The sequence below is a fragment of the Miniopterus natalensis genome, chromosome 6 (assembly GCF_054644295.1).
Source record: "Miniopterus natalensis isolate mMinNat1 chromosome 6, mMinNat1.hap1, whole genome shotgun sequence".
Lineage (NCBI taxonomy): Eukaryota > Metazoa > Chordata > Mammalia > Chiroptera > Miniopteridae > Miniopterus > Miniopterus natalensis.
Window position 1 is genome coordinate 26,665,180 of NC_142086.1, and position 18,992 is coordinate 26,684,171.

At 38.7% G+C, this 18,992-nt stretch overlaps 1 protein-coding gene across 1 annotated transcript in view; it reads left to right on the plus strand.

Annotated features, from left to right (window-relative positions):
* The window catches only part of ZBTB11 (zinc finger and BTB domain containing 11), a 28,554-nt gene extending 10,973 nt beyond the window's left edge, over positions 1–17,581 (plus strand). Inside the window, exons 4-11 of the mRNA XM_016199684.2 lie at positions 1,089–1,930; positions 2,162–2,341; positions 8,599–8,844; positions 10,038–10,182; positions 11,228–11,345; positions 14,329–14,487; positions 14,618–14,793; positions 15,345–17,581. Of these exons, the coding sequence (XP_016055170.1) occupies positions 1,089–1,930; positions 2,162–2,341; positions 8,599–8,844; positions 10,038–10,182; positions 11,228–11,345; positions 14,329–14,487; positions 14,618–14,793; positions 15,345–15,862 (2,384 nt within the window). The 3' untranslated portion in view covers positions 15,863–17,581. The remainder of the gene's footprint in view (positions 1–1,088; positions 1,931–2,161; positions 2,342–8,598; positions 8,845–10,037; positions 10,183–11,227; positions 11,346–14,328; positions 14,488–14,617; positions 14,794–15,344) is intronic.
* The last annotated feature ends 1,411 nt before the right edge of the window (positions 17,582–18,992 follow it).

Genomic DNA, 18,992 nt, shown 5'->3' on the forward strand with positions numbered 1-18,992 from the left:
AAAAAATTTTTTATTAAGGTTTACTTTTTTAAAATCCTGCTAAAGCACACATTTGCAAACTAGTTTGCAGGCCAAATCTGTTGTATCTCACAATATAAGGCTTCTCTGTATACTTGTCCATCCTGTCTGCCTATGTAAAAGGATCACATTTTAGGTACCTTGAGTCAAAACTGAAAAATACAGCAAATGTGAGTTTTTAAAAGTTTGCTTTGGCTCTTTATATTTTAATAAAAGATCTCTAAGATAAATTATTATATGTGAAAAGTAAGGTACAGTATAGTGTCTGAGAACTTAGGAAAAAAAAAACTGATCTTATTTTCTCACATAAAATAAGAATGTAATAACTCATGTGTAGAGTAATTATTTCATTCCTTAGACCAGGGATAGGCAAATTATAGCCCAGTCTTCCTTTCCCTGGTTTTTTGTAAAGTTGTATTGGAACATAGCCACACCCATTTGTGTATGAATTGTCTATGGCTACTCTTTCTAGCTACAATGACAGAGTTGAGTAGTTGCAACAAACACCTTATGGCCTGCACTATTAATTATCTGATTCTTTACAGAAAAATTTTGCTGGCCTCCTGCCTTAGACTTTGTTTTTAAATTTTTAGTAGAACCCATTGTTCACAATCAAATTTTTATATTGACTTATATTAAAATATACAGCTATACATATGAAGTGAGGTTAGGAGACAAGTTGGTTGAACCCTGCCTACTCACCTGCGTCCCTCTCTTTTTTTACCCTCCATTCTCCAGCAGCTGTTTCTTGAGGGGAATTTGAGGAACCCCCGGGGTTCTAAGGAATACAGTTTGAAAATGACTGCCTTACAACAACTCTTTGAGGTAGTAAGTCTGATATTATTTTCTATTTTAGGTATTGAGAGACTCAGCTTATAGAAGTGAGTTAGTAAAGGCTTAATAAGCAATCAGAACACAAAAACAAATCCAGGGTGTTTAATTGCAGAATAAATGGTCATGTTTGCCTTTATATTCTATTTTATATTGTCATAATCTTACATTAATTGTTCTTACAAGGTATTTTAGTGGTGATTTGACTTTTTGTCCCCCGTCTGTCTTGTTTCATATAGGTTTCTGTAAAGCAAGCTTCCTTCCTTTACTGGAATTTGCCTATACTTCTGTGCTAAGTTTTGATTTCTGTAGCATGGCTGATGTAGCCATCTTGGCTCGGCATCTTTTCATGTCAGAAGTTTTAGAAATCTGTGAAAGTGTACATAAACTAATGGAAGAGAAGCAGCTAACAGTATATAAGAAGGGTGAAGTACAAACAGTTGCATCTACCCAGGACTTACCAGAGCAAAATGGACGGACAGTGCCTCCTGTGGTTAACAATGAGGGAACTACCACAACTTTATCTACTGAACTTGGGGATTGTGAAATTGTACTACTGGTGAATGGAGAATTGCCAGAAGCTGAGCAGAATGGAGAGGCCAAACAACAGCCTGAGCCCCAGGTTTCTTCAGAGGCTGAAGCTACTCTGTCACCTTCACCTATAGGCTGTGTAACTGATTCTCATCCTGAAATGGAATCTGTTGGTTTAGTAACAAAAAACAACCAGACAGAACTAGAAACTTTAAACAGCGGAGAAGATAGCACAGTTTCTAATATTTGTCCTAAACTTTCCAAAGAGAATGTAATCAGTGGCTCGCCAGAAAACAGTGATGTGGGAAATGATACATCAAATGAGGATATCTGTGATGAAGACATTCCAGAGCATAGGCAGAACCTTGGCCAATCTTTAAAAGATCAGGAAAATCTAGTTGCAAAGAAAGACCTCAGCCCTGATGATGATACTTATAGAAGCAGGCTTCGACAGCGTTCTATTAATGAAGGGGGATATATTCGACTACACAAAGGAATGGAGAAAAAGCTGCAGAAACGGAAAGCCATTCCCAAGTCAGCAGTTCAACAGGTATGATGAAGAGTTCACCTTCGTAGTTTTAGCTTTAATTTTAAAGTGTTCTATTGATAAACTTAAGCCTATGGTGAAACTGTTTTGGGGTGAAAGGGGATAAGTGCAGACAAGCAACTTAATGTTTTAAATACCAATATTAATATGATAATGTGAATTTGCAATATTTATGATTCATGATGTAAAAATAAAAATGGTTATATTTAGATTGCTTTTTTATCCCGTACTTAGGTAGCCCAGAAATTAGTTCAAAGAGGAAAAAAGATGAAACAGCCAAAAAGGGATGCTAAAGAGAATACTGAAGAAGAGGCATCTCATAAATGTGGGGAATGTGGAATGGTTTTTCAGAGAAGATACACACTTATAATGCACACACTGAAACATGAAAGATCTAGAGATTACAAATGCCCGGTAAGTGTCTGGAAAACTAATTGAAGATGGCTCTAATTTCATGATAAGTAGAATCTTACTGCTTCATTTTTGTTCTGCCATTTGTGTTATTTCTGTGTGTCAGTCTCCCTTATGTTACTATAAGGGCCATCTTCTGATTTGTACATGTGTTTCCTTGACAAAAAAATATATTTAGTGATGTGCCTCTACTTCTTCCTGATACCAGTAAGACAACAGTAAAATTATCATTTTAAAAATGTAAGCTCTCCAGCAGGGCACACACAGTGTCCATGGAAAGGAAAAAAATATAAATATAAGCTCAGCCCGGCCAGCGTGGCTCAGTGGTTGAGCATCACCCTATGATCCAGGAGATTGAGGTTCAGCTCTCTGTCAAGGCACATGCCCAGGTTGTGGGCTCAATCCCCAGCAGTAGCCATGAAGGAGGCAGCTAATCAGTGACCGTCATCATTGATGTTTCTCTCTCTCCCTCTCCCTTCCTCTCTCTCCCTCTCCCTTCCTCTCTCTCTGAAATCAGTAAAAATATATTAAAAAATAATAAGCTCAAAGAGAACAGGAGAGGAGACCTTACTTAGCAACTAAATTCTAGACTCTAATAGATGGAATAACTGATTCAGCAAATTATTTAAAAGGGCTCATTGCCAGGCTTTTAGTGGGGAAAGCTAAGAATCAGACAAAATTGTATTGCAGAACTACCAAACAGCTTAGGAATAAGTATTACTAGCTACCTTAAAAGTAGAAGTGAGTCTGGTTGTGAGAAGGTCCTTTTGAGAGGTAATTAAGTCGTCACTCCCTCAGACAAAGATCCATCTTCTACTTTCAAGAAAAGATAAAATTATAATTGCTCTGGGGAATACTGTGTACAGAGAGGGTGAAGGTATTATATCCAAAACAAGGAAAAGTAAAAGCTTAAATATTAAGACTTTTCAAGTTGTCTTTCCCTGATCAAGTCCCAGCATGTTAACAGGTCTTTAACCTGAAAGCAGAAAGATTTTTCAGAGATGAGAAATTCAAAGCCCATAAACAAAATCCTAAAGGTATTGCTGACTAAAACCTGTGGTTGACAACCCCCCCCCCCACTTACACAGAAATTCCAATCAAGCCTTTAATTCATCGTATTCTGAAATATGACTAGACATCAGGGATAATGAGACTCATGATAAATATCTCAAGAAAAAAGGGAGCTGAGGAATCCAAGACTATGCAGAGAAGAAAACTTAAAAACAAAACAAAAAAACCCCCAGACTTCCAGGCAAGATGGCAGCGTAGGTAAATACAGTGCTTGAATCCTTCCACAACCACGTCAGAAAATACAACTAAACTGCAGAACAACCATCATTCAGAACTGCCTGAAATCTAGCTGAATGGAAGTACAAGAGATTTAAAGAAGAAACCACATTGAGACTGGTAGGAGGTGCGGAGATGCGGAACAGGCTGGTCTCACACTCACATGTGGCAGTTTAAAATTGGGAGGGATGGCCTGACCAGTGTGGCTCAGTTGGTTGGGCATTGTCTCATGCACAGAGAGGCTTTTGGTTCGAGTCCCAGTCAGGGCACATGCCCGGGTTGCAGGCTTCACCCCTTGCAGAGGGTATGCAGCAGACCGCAGATGGATGTTGCTCTCACATCAATGTTTCTCTCTTCTCCCTTCCTCTCTCTCTAAAAAATTAATAAAACTAATTTTTTTTAAAAAATAAATATCCCTGGCTGGCATGGTTCAGTGGTTAGAGCGTCAGCCTGTGCATCTAAGGGCTATATGTTCGGTTCCTGGTCAAGGGCACGAACTTAAGTTGTGGCTTCTCTCCTCGCCCCCAGTTGGAGCACATGTGGGAGACAACTGGTCAATGTGTGTCTCTCACATCGATGTTTCTCTCCCTCTCCCTCCCTCTGTCTCCCCCTCATTTCCTCCCTTCCATTCCCTCTGAAAAGCAATGGAAAAAATATCCTCAGGTGAGGATTAACAAAAACTAAATAAAATCAGGAGGGATATGTCGGCTGCAGAGATCCCCTTGGGAAACAAGGAGCCCCAGCCTCACACCAGACCCCCCAGCCCAGGTTTCCAGTGCCAGGAAGAGAACTGGCTGTAAAAATCACCAGGCAGTGTGGCCAAGTGGAAGAGAGGGCCGCCACAATCCCAAGCAGTTCCTCTTAAAGGGCCCTAGCATGGACTCAGACTCACTTTCTCTGAACTCCAGTGCTGGGCAGCAGCTTAAAAGGAACCATACAGGGAGGAACTGAATTTTCTGACATCAGGGCAAGAGTTGGGGCAGCTTTCTGCAAGACAAAAATGCTGCCAACGTCCATTGTTCCTTTTCTGAGACCCCCACACCCACAGAGCTGACAGGCAGGCGCCATACAACTGGCCTCTCTTGCCTCATGCTTCAGGCTTCCCTAAAATCTCAAACAAGGAGCATCTGACCTCTGTATACTCTGTACCTCTTGCTAAGTGGCCATAGGCCTGGCACTAGCGGCAGCTGGGCTTGGTTTACAGCTTGGTCTCCAAGGCATCCCCAGGCCCAACACAAGTAGCCATCTGCACATCACTCTAGCTGTGACCCAGGCAGGGCATAGGCAGTAGCTGACTGCACCTTCTGGAAGGCCCCAGACCCAGTGTACCTGGTGTACAGCTTCAGACCACACTGGTTTGCAACCTTACCACCTCCACGAGCAACACACTCAAGGGGCGGAATCAGTGAGCAACAAAGCCCTCCTGAAGCTAGTCCTTCTCCATAGGGTCAACTTGTGCACAGCAGCTCCCTCGCTGTACTCGCAGCTAGTCTTCGCAGCCTGGGGGTCGTTCCATCCCAGTGATGTCAACAGCAATCAGGGCTCAACTAGTATGGGACAATGCACACAGCCTACACAGGTGCACTTGGAGCACCCAGCTCAGGTGACTGGAGGGGCTGCACCCCTGGGCCCTACAGGATGCCTACTACATAAGGCCACTCTACCAAGCCTGTGAGACATAGCAGCTCTACCTAGTACATAGAAACAAACATAGAGAAACAGTGAAAATGAGGAGACAAAGAAACAGGTCCCAAATGAAACAACAGAAAAAAATCTTCAGGAAAAGAACTAAATGAAATGGAGGCAAAGCAAAGTAGCAGCCACAGAGTTCAAAACAGTGGCTAAAGGATGCTCAAGGAGCTTAGTGAGAACTTCGGCAGCATGAAAAAGGGCATAAAAACCATAAAAAAGAACTAGTCAGAAATGAAGGGTACATTAAAATGAAGAATAATTTACGGTGAATCAACACTAGATGACTTCAAGAATCAAGTCAGTGATTTGGAGAATAAGCAAAAAACACCCAATCTGAACAGCAAAAAGAAAAAAGAATCCAAAAATATAAAGACAGTGTAAGGAGCCTCTGGGACAACTTCAAGCATGCCAACATTTCCATCATGGTGGTGCCAGAAGGAGAAGAAAGCAAGAAAGTGAAAATCTATTTGAAAAACTAATGACAGAAAACTTCCCTAATCTGGTGAAGGCAATAGACAAGTCCAGGAAGCACAGAGTCGCAAACAGGATGAACCCAAAGATACATCATAATTAAAATGCAAAAGGTTAAAGACAAAGAGAAAATGTTAAAAGCAGCAAGAGAAAAGCAGTTACCTACAAGGGAGCATATGACTGTCAGCTGATTTCTCAACAAACTTTGTAGGCCAGAAAGGACTGGTAAATATTAAGTGATGAAAAACAAGGACCTACAACCAAGATTACTCTACCCAGCAAAGCTATCATTTAGAATTGAAGAGGGATATATACAGAGCTTCCAAGACAAAAAAAAGCTAAAGGAGTTCATCAGCACCAAACCAGTATTACATGAAATGTTAAAGGGTCTTCTTTAAAAAGAAGGGGGGGGGGAGATATGAACAATAAAATGACAATAAGTAAGATTGTAGGGGTGTTGCGGGAAGGATGAAAGGTGAAGGGATTTAGAAGTACAAATTGGTAGTTACAGAATAGTCATGGGGATGTAAATAAAGCATGGAAGAGATTAACCAACGAATATATGCATAGACCATGGACATAGACAATGATGTGGTGAAGGCCACCGGTGGCAACAGTAGGAGGACTACAGAGTGGGAGGCAAAGGAGGGGGGACATCGGTAATAGTGTCAACAATAAAAGATAAATTTAAAGAAATGAAACCCCATCCTCCCCTCCAAAAAAAAAAATCACAAAGTATGATATCTGAAATAAATGAAAAAGTTACATCAATGAAACAATAACCAGATACTATATTTTTTAAAGGGCACATTAAGAGAACAGAAGAGCTTTTTAGGAATAAAATATATAATAAATATAAAAATCTCAGAAAAGTTGGTAAATAGAATTGACTAAATCAGAAAATAAAGCAAAAAGACAAGTTAGAAAATGGGAGTGAGAGAAATTTAGAGGATTGGTCTAAGATCTCTAATATCCACAAAATTCCAAACAGGGAACATGGAGAAAAAGAAATCATTAATGCCATAAAGAAAATTTTTTGAGCTTAAGAATAGATGTTTTCTTGTTAAAAGAGCAGGTTGAATGCCCAGAACCATGGATGAAAATAAATCTATATCAAGATTTATTATAAAATTTCAGAATCAAGAGAAAGAAAAACTTATAAATTGCAAGGCAGAAAAATGACACTCCGTCTCACAGAAAGGATTTAAGGGTCAGAATGGCTTCAGGCTTTTCAGCAGCAACAACAGAAGCTAGAAGATAAAGACACAGTGTCTTTAAAATTATGTGAAGGGGCCAATAGCAGTGAAGACTCAATTATAACAGGAGGGCCCATACAGTGTACACAAGGGACGTTATTAGAGCACCCAGGTCAGGTGATCAAGGAGATTGCGCCACTGGCTTCCACAGGACACTGACTACTTAAGGCCCCCCTACCAATACTGGGAGTCATAGTCCATCTACCTAATACTTAGAAACAAACACAAAGGGGCAGCCAAAATGGGGAGACAAAGAAACATGTCCCAAATGAAAGAACAAGAGAAATCTCCAGAAAAGAATTAGATTAAATGGAGGCAAGCAATTTATCAGATGTAAGAATGTGGAGAAAAAAGAAATTATTTCTAACTTGGAATCTATAGCCAATCAAGCTATCAGTTATTTGTGATGGTAGAATAAGGACATTTCCAGACATGCAAGGTCTGGAAAGTTTTACCTCCCAAACTCCCTTTTTCAGGAACCTGTTAGCAGAGGTGTTCCCCTAAAAGGAGCAAGACATGGGAAACTTGGGGTCAGAGACTATGTAGTCCAAGTGCAGAAAACAACTAGCCTAGGTTGGAACAGGACATAATGCTTTGATAGAGACCTCCCATAAGATGACATGTTTTAAGTCTCCTCTCAGACATTTGAGGAAGGGTTTGGTGATGAATTAGCAGTAAATACAGAGCGGGAAGTGAAACAAAAACAGAAAGAAAGGAAAGAGAATCATACTGTATCTTATGGTCCAAGTGTATGATGTAATAACATTTACATCATCCAAATAATGTAAACACTGAAGTGGATCAATCAAAAGTATTATATAACTATAGTACTAAGAAAGTAGGATAACGCAAAGGATTTGCATATATGTAGGGAGTTGGGGGGGTAAAGGAGAGTATTATTGTCCATTATTCCTGTTAATTCTTGGTCGGGGCACGTGCCCAGGTTGCAGGCTCAATCCCCAGTAGGGGGTGTGCAGGAGACAGGCGATTGAGGTTTCTCTCTCTCCCTCTGTCTCTGAAATCAATAAATATATATATTTTTAAATAGTAAGTTTTGTACATGGTCAGCATATATAACTTTGATTTCATGAATTCCCAACAACTATGGGATAAAATCCAAGGACCATCATAGTTTTATTTTTCTACTTTTCCCAACCCTATTCTTGCTCCACCTAACAACTATGAGTACTCCTATAATGATAGCATTCTTCAGTCTTCGTCTGTGTCCTACAATTCCTTCAAGGGAGACCTAGCCTCCTCAATGAGGCCTTTCCTTATTTTTCAGATTCCTTCTCCTCCTTAAAGTTTTACCTTTATTTACATATAAATCCTGTTTCTGTGGTTAGATTATAAGCCTCTCCAGAGTAGGGGTCTGGATCTTATCCTTTTCATCTTTATGATCTGATACCTAGCATATTGTCTTATACATAGTATATGTGTTTATTGATTTATATAATTGTAACAGAAATGGGAAATTGAAATATGAGTCGAGTTTTACTTAACATTTGTAATGAAATTACATTTAGATAGAATTTTGTTTACTTTTTCTTTTAGCTGTGTAAAAAACAGTTTCAGTACAGTGCCTCCTTGAGAGCACACCTTATCCGACATACCAGAAAAGTTGCACCCACCTCATCGTCTTCCAATTCCACATCTAATGAGGCATCAGGAACATCGTCTGAGAAGGGCAGAACCAAACGTGAATTTATATGTTCCATATGTGGAAGGACATTACCTAAATTATATTCTCTTCGAATACATATGTTAAAGCACACTGGTGTAAAGCCACATGCATGCCAGGTAAAGCTATAACATTTATTTTGTTATATAAAGAAGATTGAAACTTAAGTGGTGATGAGCCTGGTTGACTCTGGAATCACCCTTATTCTTATAAAATGTCACAGGGAATTCTGTGACTTCTTTAGTTTGTTGCCTGGGTAAAGGGTGATTCCCAATTGTGTTCTTTAATTTGCTGTTTATTGTAATTTGAAATGAATCTGTTTAGGATGTTCATGAAACTTACTAGGATTCAGGGGATGTACTGGGTGAGAATCATCATCCCAGTCACCCCTTAACCTTCAGCGGGACCAGCCTGGACTTGAAAGGAACCCGGGGTTTAAACAAATCTTAGCAAAAATTCTGGGTAAGCTATGTATTCTCTAGTGCTGGGGACTGAGGGTACAGATGCCAAAATGACTCCTAGGTAAAGAATCCTATGATTAGCCAACTTTGGGCTATTCTCTGTTGTTTTTTTGTTTTGTTTTAGCTTATGTTATATGAGAATAGAATATAAGAGAATAGAATAGGTCTTCATGTACCCTTCATCCAGATTCAGTAGTTTATCCACATAGGGTCAATTGTCACTCACTGCCCTACTTTCCCCTCTCTGCAATTTTGAAGCCAAGCCCTAAGCACCATTTTCATAAATTTAAAAACTAAGTATTAATTGGGCCTCTTGTCTTCTATTGTAACACTGCACAAAATGTGTAGATAACTATAGAAATTTAATAAGCATTTAGAAACAGTCATGGCAATTTGACATTGTTGTGACATTTTTATTGTGTTTAACAAAAATCTCTTGGATTGGGGATGGGGGTAGAGGAACTGGTTCTTCGTCACAGAGAGCGTGAGAAGCACTGTTCTAGTTGGTGCAGCAGGAAATTAGTGTATTTTCTTAATTAAGCTGCCATGTTTCTTTAATATATAAAGTATGTATACTGTTTGCCAATCTCATAATAGCATAAGGTTTTTTTGTACTGCTTTGAGCTCTGCCAGTGATCAATCACATGTATATAAGAAAAATAGCAACATTTCTAAATCAGATGATCAACCAGCTAATATCCTTGGCATTTGTTTCAACTTTCACTTTGTTATTTTGTTTATAATTTAAGTTTTTTATTTAAAATGGCATACAGGTTTCTCTGTCTTCATTCTTCAGAAACAGATCTATCTCCTTTTCTGTTTTACTGGTTTAAACACCTGTGCTGTCTTAGGTCTGTGGAAAGACTTTCATCTACAAGCATGGTCTAAAATTGCACCAGAGTCTCCATCAATCACAAAAGCAGTTCCAATGTGAACTATGTGTTAAGTCATTTGTTACCAAACGGAGTCTTCAAGAACATATGAGTATTCACACAGGTAATGAGGAATTTATATTGATATAATTACAGGGTGGGGGAAAAGTAGGTTTACAATTGTGAGCATGGGAAACAAAGTTTATTCTTGTATTATTTATTAATTATTGTATCATTTTTCATATGAACAACCATAAACTTACTTTTGCCCCACCCTGTGCATGTTATATACTATTAATTTACTATCATATTGATTATGCTGTGATAATTTTAGAAATTATATTGATATACTTATGGTTATATGTGTGCAGTTTTTTATTAATGAGTAAACTTAAAAGGTGTTCTTAAATCTAGTTTTAGAGCTACCTTATTTGTGTAAAAATATTCAGTTTCCCTCAGTATAGAAAAAGATGTACTGAATATTAAATCATGTGTAATTTAGATTGAGGCACCTAAAGAAAATGGTCATGCTTTTAAAAAATTAAGCTTTAGGCCCAGCTGGTGTGGCTCAGCAGTTGAGCATCAACCTATGATCCAGGAGATTGTGGTTCAATTCCTGGGTTGTGAGCTCAACCCCCAGTAGGGGACGTGCAGGAGTCAGCCAATCAGTGACTCTCTTATCATTGATGTTTCTGTCTCCCTCTCTCTCCCTCTCCTTCCCTCTCTCTAAAATCAATAAAGACACATTTAAAAAAAAAAAAAAGTTAAGTAGCAGGTAGATATAACTGTCAACACGATATGTGGCTTACAATTTCATTAGAATTTTTATTTTACACATGCTTATTTTCAAATGCTCAAAGCAGTTATGTGGAAATGGCAGGTGAAGGGGTAGATGTCTACTCTAGAACTTGTATTCAACTCTTACTATTATAATCCAGATGATTATGAAATGTATCACATTCTTTGGCTAGCAGTAGCCTTGCCAGCTCTGAAGCTGAGAGGAAATAGGGATTTTGATGTGGTTTGCTGTTCTTCTTAGAAGGTGGGTGCCAAATGTTATATAGAGCTTCCGTATCCCTCTGATAAAATAACTTCTGGAATATGACATAAGATATTCTATTTGAAGAGCATGTGATTGCTGGATTTATGACATGGTTTTATTTTTATAGGAGAGTCCAAGTACCATTGCTCAGTTTGTGGAAAGTCTTTTCACAGGGGCTCTGGACTCAGCAAGCACCTAAAGAAACACCAGCCAAAGCCTGAGGTTCGAGGCTATCATTGTACTCAGTAAGTATTTAATAGGTGAACCACTCAATTAATTTCCTTATGTTCGTACTAGGTTTGTTTGAAAGTTGTTTTCAAAAGAAAATATTTGAGGTGGCTATAGTTGATAACACTGTATTGTATTTTGCTAAGAGAGTAGAACTTACGTATACACATGCACACATATCTGAGGGGCTGGATGTGTTAATTAACTAAATGGAGGGAATCCTTTTACAGTGTAGCATACATATACCAAATCATCATTATGTACACTTTAAATATCTTTAAATATTTAAATTGTACCTCAATATTATACTTCAGTTATATCTCAGTTGACAATTATTTAAATTGTTGATTATACCTCAATAAAGCTGGGGAAAAAAGAAAATATTTGAAAATAATATTAAACTTATTTGTTTATTCTTTTTTTTTTTTTAAAGATACATTTTTTTAAAAAACACATATCTTTATTGATTTCAGAGAGAGGAAGGGAGAGGGAGAGAGAGAGATAGAAACATCAATGATGAGAGAGTCATTGATCGGCTGCCTCCTGCACGCCCCCGACTGGGGATCCAGCCTGCAACCCGGGCATGTGCCCTGACCGGGAATTGAACCCTGATCGGGAATTGAACCCTGATCGCCTGGATCCTAGGTTGATGCTCAACTGCTGAGCCACGCCCGGCTGGGCTGCCTAGATGCTTCTACTTATGATTTTAAAAATTTTATTTAGATATAAATCACAGACCATACAAATCACTCATTTAGAATGATTTAGGCTGCCTGCCTGGCCCGACTGCACTTATGGGGGTCGCTGCTGCCACCCCCACATCCCTGGAGCCAGAGGCCTGGGGGCCCTTCCCACTGGCCAGGGCCCCTCTCTCCCCGTGTCTGAGCTGGACCACTCGATGCTTGGCTCCTCCAGAAGGCACATGAGACAGCCTTCTCTACTGGTTTCTCAATGGCCTTCCGGCATCCGGCAACAGGGTCGTCTACTGCATGCAGAGTGACGTGGGTTGGGAAGCTGCCTGTGGCTTCTCTCTACTAGGCTGCCTGAGCATGGTGCGGGGTGGCACCTTCTACGTGGTGGGCCTTGCGGCGCTGCAGGGGTCCATGCAGCTCTCGCGGGGGGGGGGTGGGCGGTGACCACAGGCTTGTGCATCGAGCTGGCCACTGGCCTGCTCTGGGCCTGTGCTGTCGGCCTCTACATGGGCCAGCTAGAGCTGGACGTGGAACTGGTGCCCAGTGAAGCAGGTGGCCGGAATGAGCAGCAGGGCCACAGGGAATGGCCTGGTGCTGGATGCTAGGACCAGGACATTAAAACCTGACCCTTCCCCCGAAAAATAAATATATAAGATTCAAAGAGATTCTTCAAATATGGTACCTGGGGATGGGGACTGTAGGAAACAGTGATCCCTGGTACCAGCCAGAGTTTCGTTTTAGGCAGTTTCTCTGAAGTGCTGGGCCTTTTGCTGCTTTATCCTTTCTTCAGACTCTTTTTCTTTCTACCTCTTTTGATTTTCCAAAGCGTGTATAATTCAGTGGCTTTTAGTACATTTACAGTGTTGTGCAAGCATCACCACTTCCTAATGACAGAATGCCTTCAACACCCATCCAGGCAGTTCACGGCTGTGCTTGCCTTGTCTTCCTGTTTGTGCAGTCAGCCAGAGGTGAGAGCTCAGGGCCTTTTCAAGTCTTTCCTGAGCGTGTGCCCAGCCCTGAGTAAGTGTGTGGGCTTCTAGATTCCCAGGAATATGTGAGTTTTCAAAGCCCCCATTCCCCAAGCATTTTATTCCTCATGCTTTCTTCCCAAGCTTTCAGTTTACATGTTGTCTGTACTAATCTATTATTCCTTGCCCCAGGTGGCAGTGGCTAATATATTTGCCTTTAAATGTTTTCACCAAACTCCTCTTCTTTCCCCCTGGTCCTCATCCCTAGGGGAGTTAGGCAGAATAAAGGCACACCCTTTGAAGGGATCTTTCAGGAAGTCAAGAAACAGGTCAAAACATATTAAGTACCTCTGCCACTAGGAACCCATAGCAGGAATGCAGTCTTGTCTTCATGGCTGCTGAGGAACAGGGGATGGGGCCAGGGTAAGTTTAAGTGCCACAAAGTTCTATTACTGATATTCAGCTATTTTTTTTCTTGATTACATGTTTGCCTGGTTGCTGTAAACTTTTAATTTGTTTCCATACTTCCAATAAAATTGATTCTGACAGTTTTTGCCAATTTATCCACTGCCTTTGTGGAGGGATGGGCTTTAGGAGTCCCTTACTCATATATTGGCTGATGTAGCCCTAATCAGTCTTATTTTAAAATATTGTTTATTATCAATACATTTTTAGTTGTAAGTGAAAGAAAACCCAACCCTAAACTAGCTTGAATGAAAGGTAGAGTATAGGATTCTGAATGGTTTAAACTGGGTTCAGATTCATTAGCATTTGATGTCTCTGGGCACCATATGGAGAGGGCAGGGGCAATGGTTTTAGCCTTGTATTCTCTCAACTTCCAAATTGTCGAGCTGCTTTTCTAGTGTTTCCTATAAAAGTCCTGAGGTTTACTCCTACTGGATATGATTGTCATGTGGTCACCCCTGAATCAATCACTATGGCCAAGGGAATGCTGTGCTCTGATTGACTTAGGCATGAGTCAGTTACTCCATCCATATGGTCAAGGGTGAGGCCTACTCCCAACACATGCACAGAGAATGGGAGATGGTAAAAAAGGGAGATCAGATGAGACTGAGGGGGAGACAGAAAGTTTATGTCCTCTGTAGTAACCTTTAGGACATCCACATGATTCTTTCTAAAATGTTTCTAGTGTCTAGGGCCAAAAGAACCTAACATCTTGCAGCCTTATTACAAGATTGGAATACTAGTGAACTCTTTTGTCTTAAATTGGGATCATCTTGTGGAGTTCTAGAAACCCAAGAATATACTGAATTCTTGGAAACTTGTTTTAAAAGAATAATAAGATGCTTCAGTTGGGTGATTGAATCTTATTATTACAGATGTGAAAAAAGTTTCTTTGAAGCTAGAGATCTTCGTCAGCACATGAACAAACATCTTGGTGTGAAGCCATTCCAGTGCCAATATTGTGATAAGTGCTATAGTTGGAAGAAAGATTGGTATTCCCATGTGAAGTCTCATTCTGTCACTGAGCCTTACAGGTGGGTAAATTTGAGGAGAACCTGAACTTTACACATATATATTTGTATATATGTGTGTGTATATATATATATGTACTTGGATTAATTCTTATGGATACTGATGCTTTTAGTTTTTTTCTCCCTATTTAAGATGTAATATATGTGGCAAAGAATTTTATGAAAAAGCATTGTTCAGAAGGCATGTAAAAAAAGCCACCCATGGGAAAAAAGGAAGAGCAAAGCAAAACCTGGAACGGGTTTGTGAACGATGTGGAAGGAAATTCACTCAACTGAGAGAGTACAGGAGACACATGAACAATCATGAAGGTAACTGTACCTAGTATCATATATAATGTAGCTATATGTTATAGATAAATACATAGAGAGTAAAAGCCAATCCAGTACTGATTCTCCCCTTATCAGCCCACTTGCTCATTACCTCACCTTCCTTAATAAGAGATGTACTCCATATCATAGAAGTTTTTTCAAGTGATAGCGGTGATTCTGAACCTGAGTACCTAATTTAGTGAGCTTAATATTCTCTATCAATTCTCACTTTTTATGGACTCCTTGGAGCCTCTCTTCTCATCCTAGGATTATAAGGGTTGCTGTGAAGGTTAAGTGAGACCATGCAGGGAAACTCAGAATTGCCTCTTAGTAACTTCTCTCCGAGGGCACATCTTTAGAGAGATTATTGTGCAGAATCTGGTTTATTTTAAGGTAAACCATTAGGTCCTAGATAAAGTATTGCCATAGTCAAGACAGAAAGGCTTATGGGCTACTGTATTTTAATAAAAGCATTATTTATCAGGCATCTTTAATATATTTTTGTACTTGCACCTCACCACATACACCTCTCCTCCTTCTTTTTTTAATAGGAGTTAAGCCATTTGAGTGCTTAACATGTGGAGTAGCCTGGGCTGATGCCCGATCTCTAAAACGCCACGTCAGAACACATACTGGTGAACGGCCCTATGTTTGTCCTGTGTGCAGTGAAGCCTACATAGATGCTCGAACACTCCGAAAACATATGACTAAATTCCACAGAGATTATGTGCCTTGCAAAATTATGCTGGAAAAAGATACTCTTCAGTTTCATAACCAAGGAACTCAAGTGGAGCATGCTGTTAGCATCTTAACAGCAGACATGCATGAACAGGAAAGCAGTGGTCCTCAAGAACTTGAGACTGTGGTAGTGACAGGAGAAACTATGGAAGCTCTTGAAGCCGTTGCAGCTACTGAAGAGTATCCATCTGTATCTACACTTTCTGACCAAAGTATTATGCAAGTGGTTAATTATGTGTTGGCACAACAGCAAGGACAGAAGTTATCTGAAGTTGCAGAAGCTATTCAAACTGTTGAAGTAGAGGTGGCACATATTTCAGAAGCAGAATGAATATAGTAATGGAGATTTTTTAAAGTGACATCTCACGTATACTGAACTCACAGAACGTTTGTTTACAATACTTTGTGACTCTCCGCCTAGACTTTGTATGTGAAGACTCTAGGCTGTTTGATGATGTTTTAGCATTTCTGAATGGTTTGTTTGGCTAAAGTCCATTTACTGTAAAGAAGTTGGAAACATCTGTTTAATGGTTTATCATGGTATACTTTTTATGAATTAATATTTGTAAAGGACTGCACTAAATGAAAAACTGTACAGTTTCATTTGCATTTTGACATATACTTTGAGTTTAAAGGCTGCAGCAGTCAGCTTTTCTTCTCTTTTATTCTCAAAATATAGAAGTTTTGTGATTTCATTTGCCCTTTTTATAGATTTAAAAAAATTGTTAATATAAAGCATTTTAGTAGGGTGCATAGGTATATTACATTTTTTAAATGCTCCAAATCTGTGATTCTTGACTTACTATTTATTTTAAGCCCTCATAAGTCAGGGATTCTTTATTTTGTTTTAAAGCACTTAATGAGTTACATGTTGTAATCAAGTTTGCACAGTATACTTATCTATATGGGGAACCCTTAAATGAATAGCTGATTTTAAATATGCCATTAAAATGCATGAAATGCCTATTCAAGCCTTACTATACTATCTCTTCAAGGCAAGTAAATAGACCATAAGAAAAGAACAGTTATTAAGCACTGTTGATGAAAAATTTCTCCTTGATGACATAGGGCAATACCTGGGGGTGGGGGTGGAAAGAATCTCGTTCTTTTGCTGAAAAATTAACAAGTTAAAACTAGGTTTAGTGTGTTTGCAGCTTTTGTATCATGTTTTTTTGTTGTTTGTTTTCTTGTTTTGCTTTTTTGTATCATGTTTAATTGTTCAATTTTGTTGAAAAACTGCAGTTTAGAAATAGGACAACAATGTTGACATCTAGAGTGGCCCTGTGGGTATCATATAATTGTACAAGTAATTCCAGAATATTGAAAAGTCTTCAGTTCTGCCCTCATTATATTATACTGCTTAAGGAAATTAATTATAGTCCACCAAATTGTTTAAAGTAAATTATTTTAAAAAGTTATCTGAGAATTAAATTATATATTAATTTTTGTTTTTGATTTTTAAATTCCCACTTCCTTAAGCTATCCGGATAATCTTCTGATTTTCAAAATAACCATAGGGAGATGCCACATTTCTCTCCTCTTGGAAACTACCATTTGAGCTATAATTGTTAAAATGAAACATTTAAGTATTATAACTAATATAAGGTATAAAATTAAGATATAGGCAAATCACATGTAAATCATTCCTAAAGCACAAGAAAATAATGTGCCTTGATGTATATATATTATTAAGATACTTATTCCAGTTTACTTTAAAAATGGCTTAATAGATAAAGAATTAATGTGATGCCATGCATGCGTTATACTTGCACATGTAATATTTGCATTTGCAAATTTCCCAATGTTTCAATAGCTGTGTGGCTGACTTCAATTTTAAGTGAATTGACATACAGTCTGTAACTCTATAATGGCTGTTTGCTTATTGTATCTTTCAGTTAGTAAAATGTATTCCAACCTGATGAAAATTTGGAATTGTGTTTTTTATGTTCCATCCCCACCATTGTTAATAGGTTTAATTAATTGTATAAGGCCATTAATGTATGTCATAAATATGTAAATAAAATATGTTAAATCTTGTTTAAAAGCATAAGCTATGGAGTTGAGCTGGTCACTATTTTTAATTCATAAATCAGTTGCTGTTATTTGATATGTTATTAAGTTAACCTAATTTTAAAGGGAAGGGGAATTGAACACATTAAAAAAATAACCATTTGGGGAACACATAATAATATTAAAACTCCTTACTCTTAAACATAATCTGACCACAACATTTAAAGTAGTGTGATTAACTACCAACTTTGGATAATTTAAATGTGTAGAATTATGTAAATTATATGTAGAAACAAGTATTAAGGTTCCAAAAATTCAGTTTTATATTACCATGGGGGGGGGACCTCTATTTTTAATTTAAAACAATTTCTTTTTAGAAACATGGTTTTGTTGTCAGATGACTTTCCCCAAACTGTGGATATCCCCTGGTTAAATTTACTTGTTACTACCCTTGCTACTAAGCAGTTCGTCATTGCTGTTAGTCACTGACTATGTATTGTTGATAGAAATGAATTAACTAATCCTCTAACATGGGCTTTAATTTGTCTTATTAAAAGCCAGGGGCTCCCTGCCCTATGGCTCAGTTGGCCGGAGCATCATTCCATACACCAAAAGGTGGTGGGTTGGATTCCCAGTGGGGGCACATACGGGGCACAACTGGTCAATCACATGAATGTTTCTCCCCCCTTCCTCTCTCTCTCAAATCAATAAATATATCCTCCAGGGATGATTTTTTTTAAAAGCCAATGGTTGTTTACAGAATTTCACAAGATTACCTGAACTGCTGGACTTAAAGCTAATCCAAATTTTGTGTCTTTTTAAAAAACTGCATTGATGTAAACTATCTGTGCATGGTGCTTCCTGCTCATGATTCTTTTCAAACCTGTAATCTCTTTGGAGGTTCCTAAATAGGAGTTTCACATCTACTGTTTGGAACATACACCAAAAAAGCTTCTGTCTCCCCGATCCTATAAATTTATCAGTTACAGTTTGTAGAGGCTTGTGGAGCAGAGATGTACAGATAACTTCTTTGTTTCTTTAATCACTTTAAATATACCATGCTTATTTTATAGTCTGTTATCTAAAGGTTTGACGTGTACTACTGCTGTTTATTAGATTTTTCTTTAGGTGTTTTATATATTTTAGAATATGAACTTATCTCTAACAGGGTCTTATCTTTGGGACTGCTGTGCCACCCACTTAAGGTTGAGGATGGGTGGGTGGGTCCTTTCAAATTGGTTTTGTTTCCCATTACTACAAGCATGGCCACAGCTTGGTACTATTTTTTTTTGCTGTTGTTGTTGAGGGTATTACAGGTGTAGGTACTATTTTTATATTAATTTCTCAGACTCTGGTTTCCCAGACCAACAACTGTAACTTTGAACTTTAGACCAGTGCGAGGGCAAGCCCATCGTTCTGTCTTCAAGGGAAGTTTTGCCTGGGACAGATCT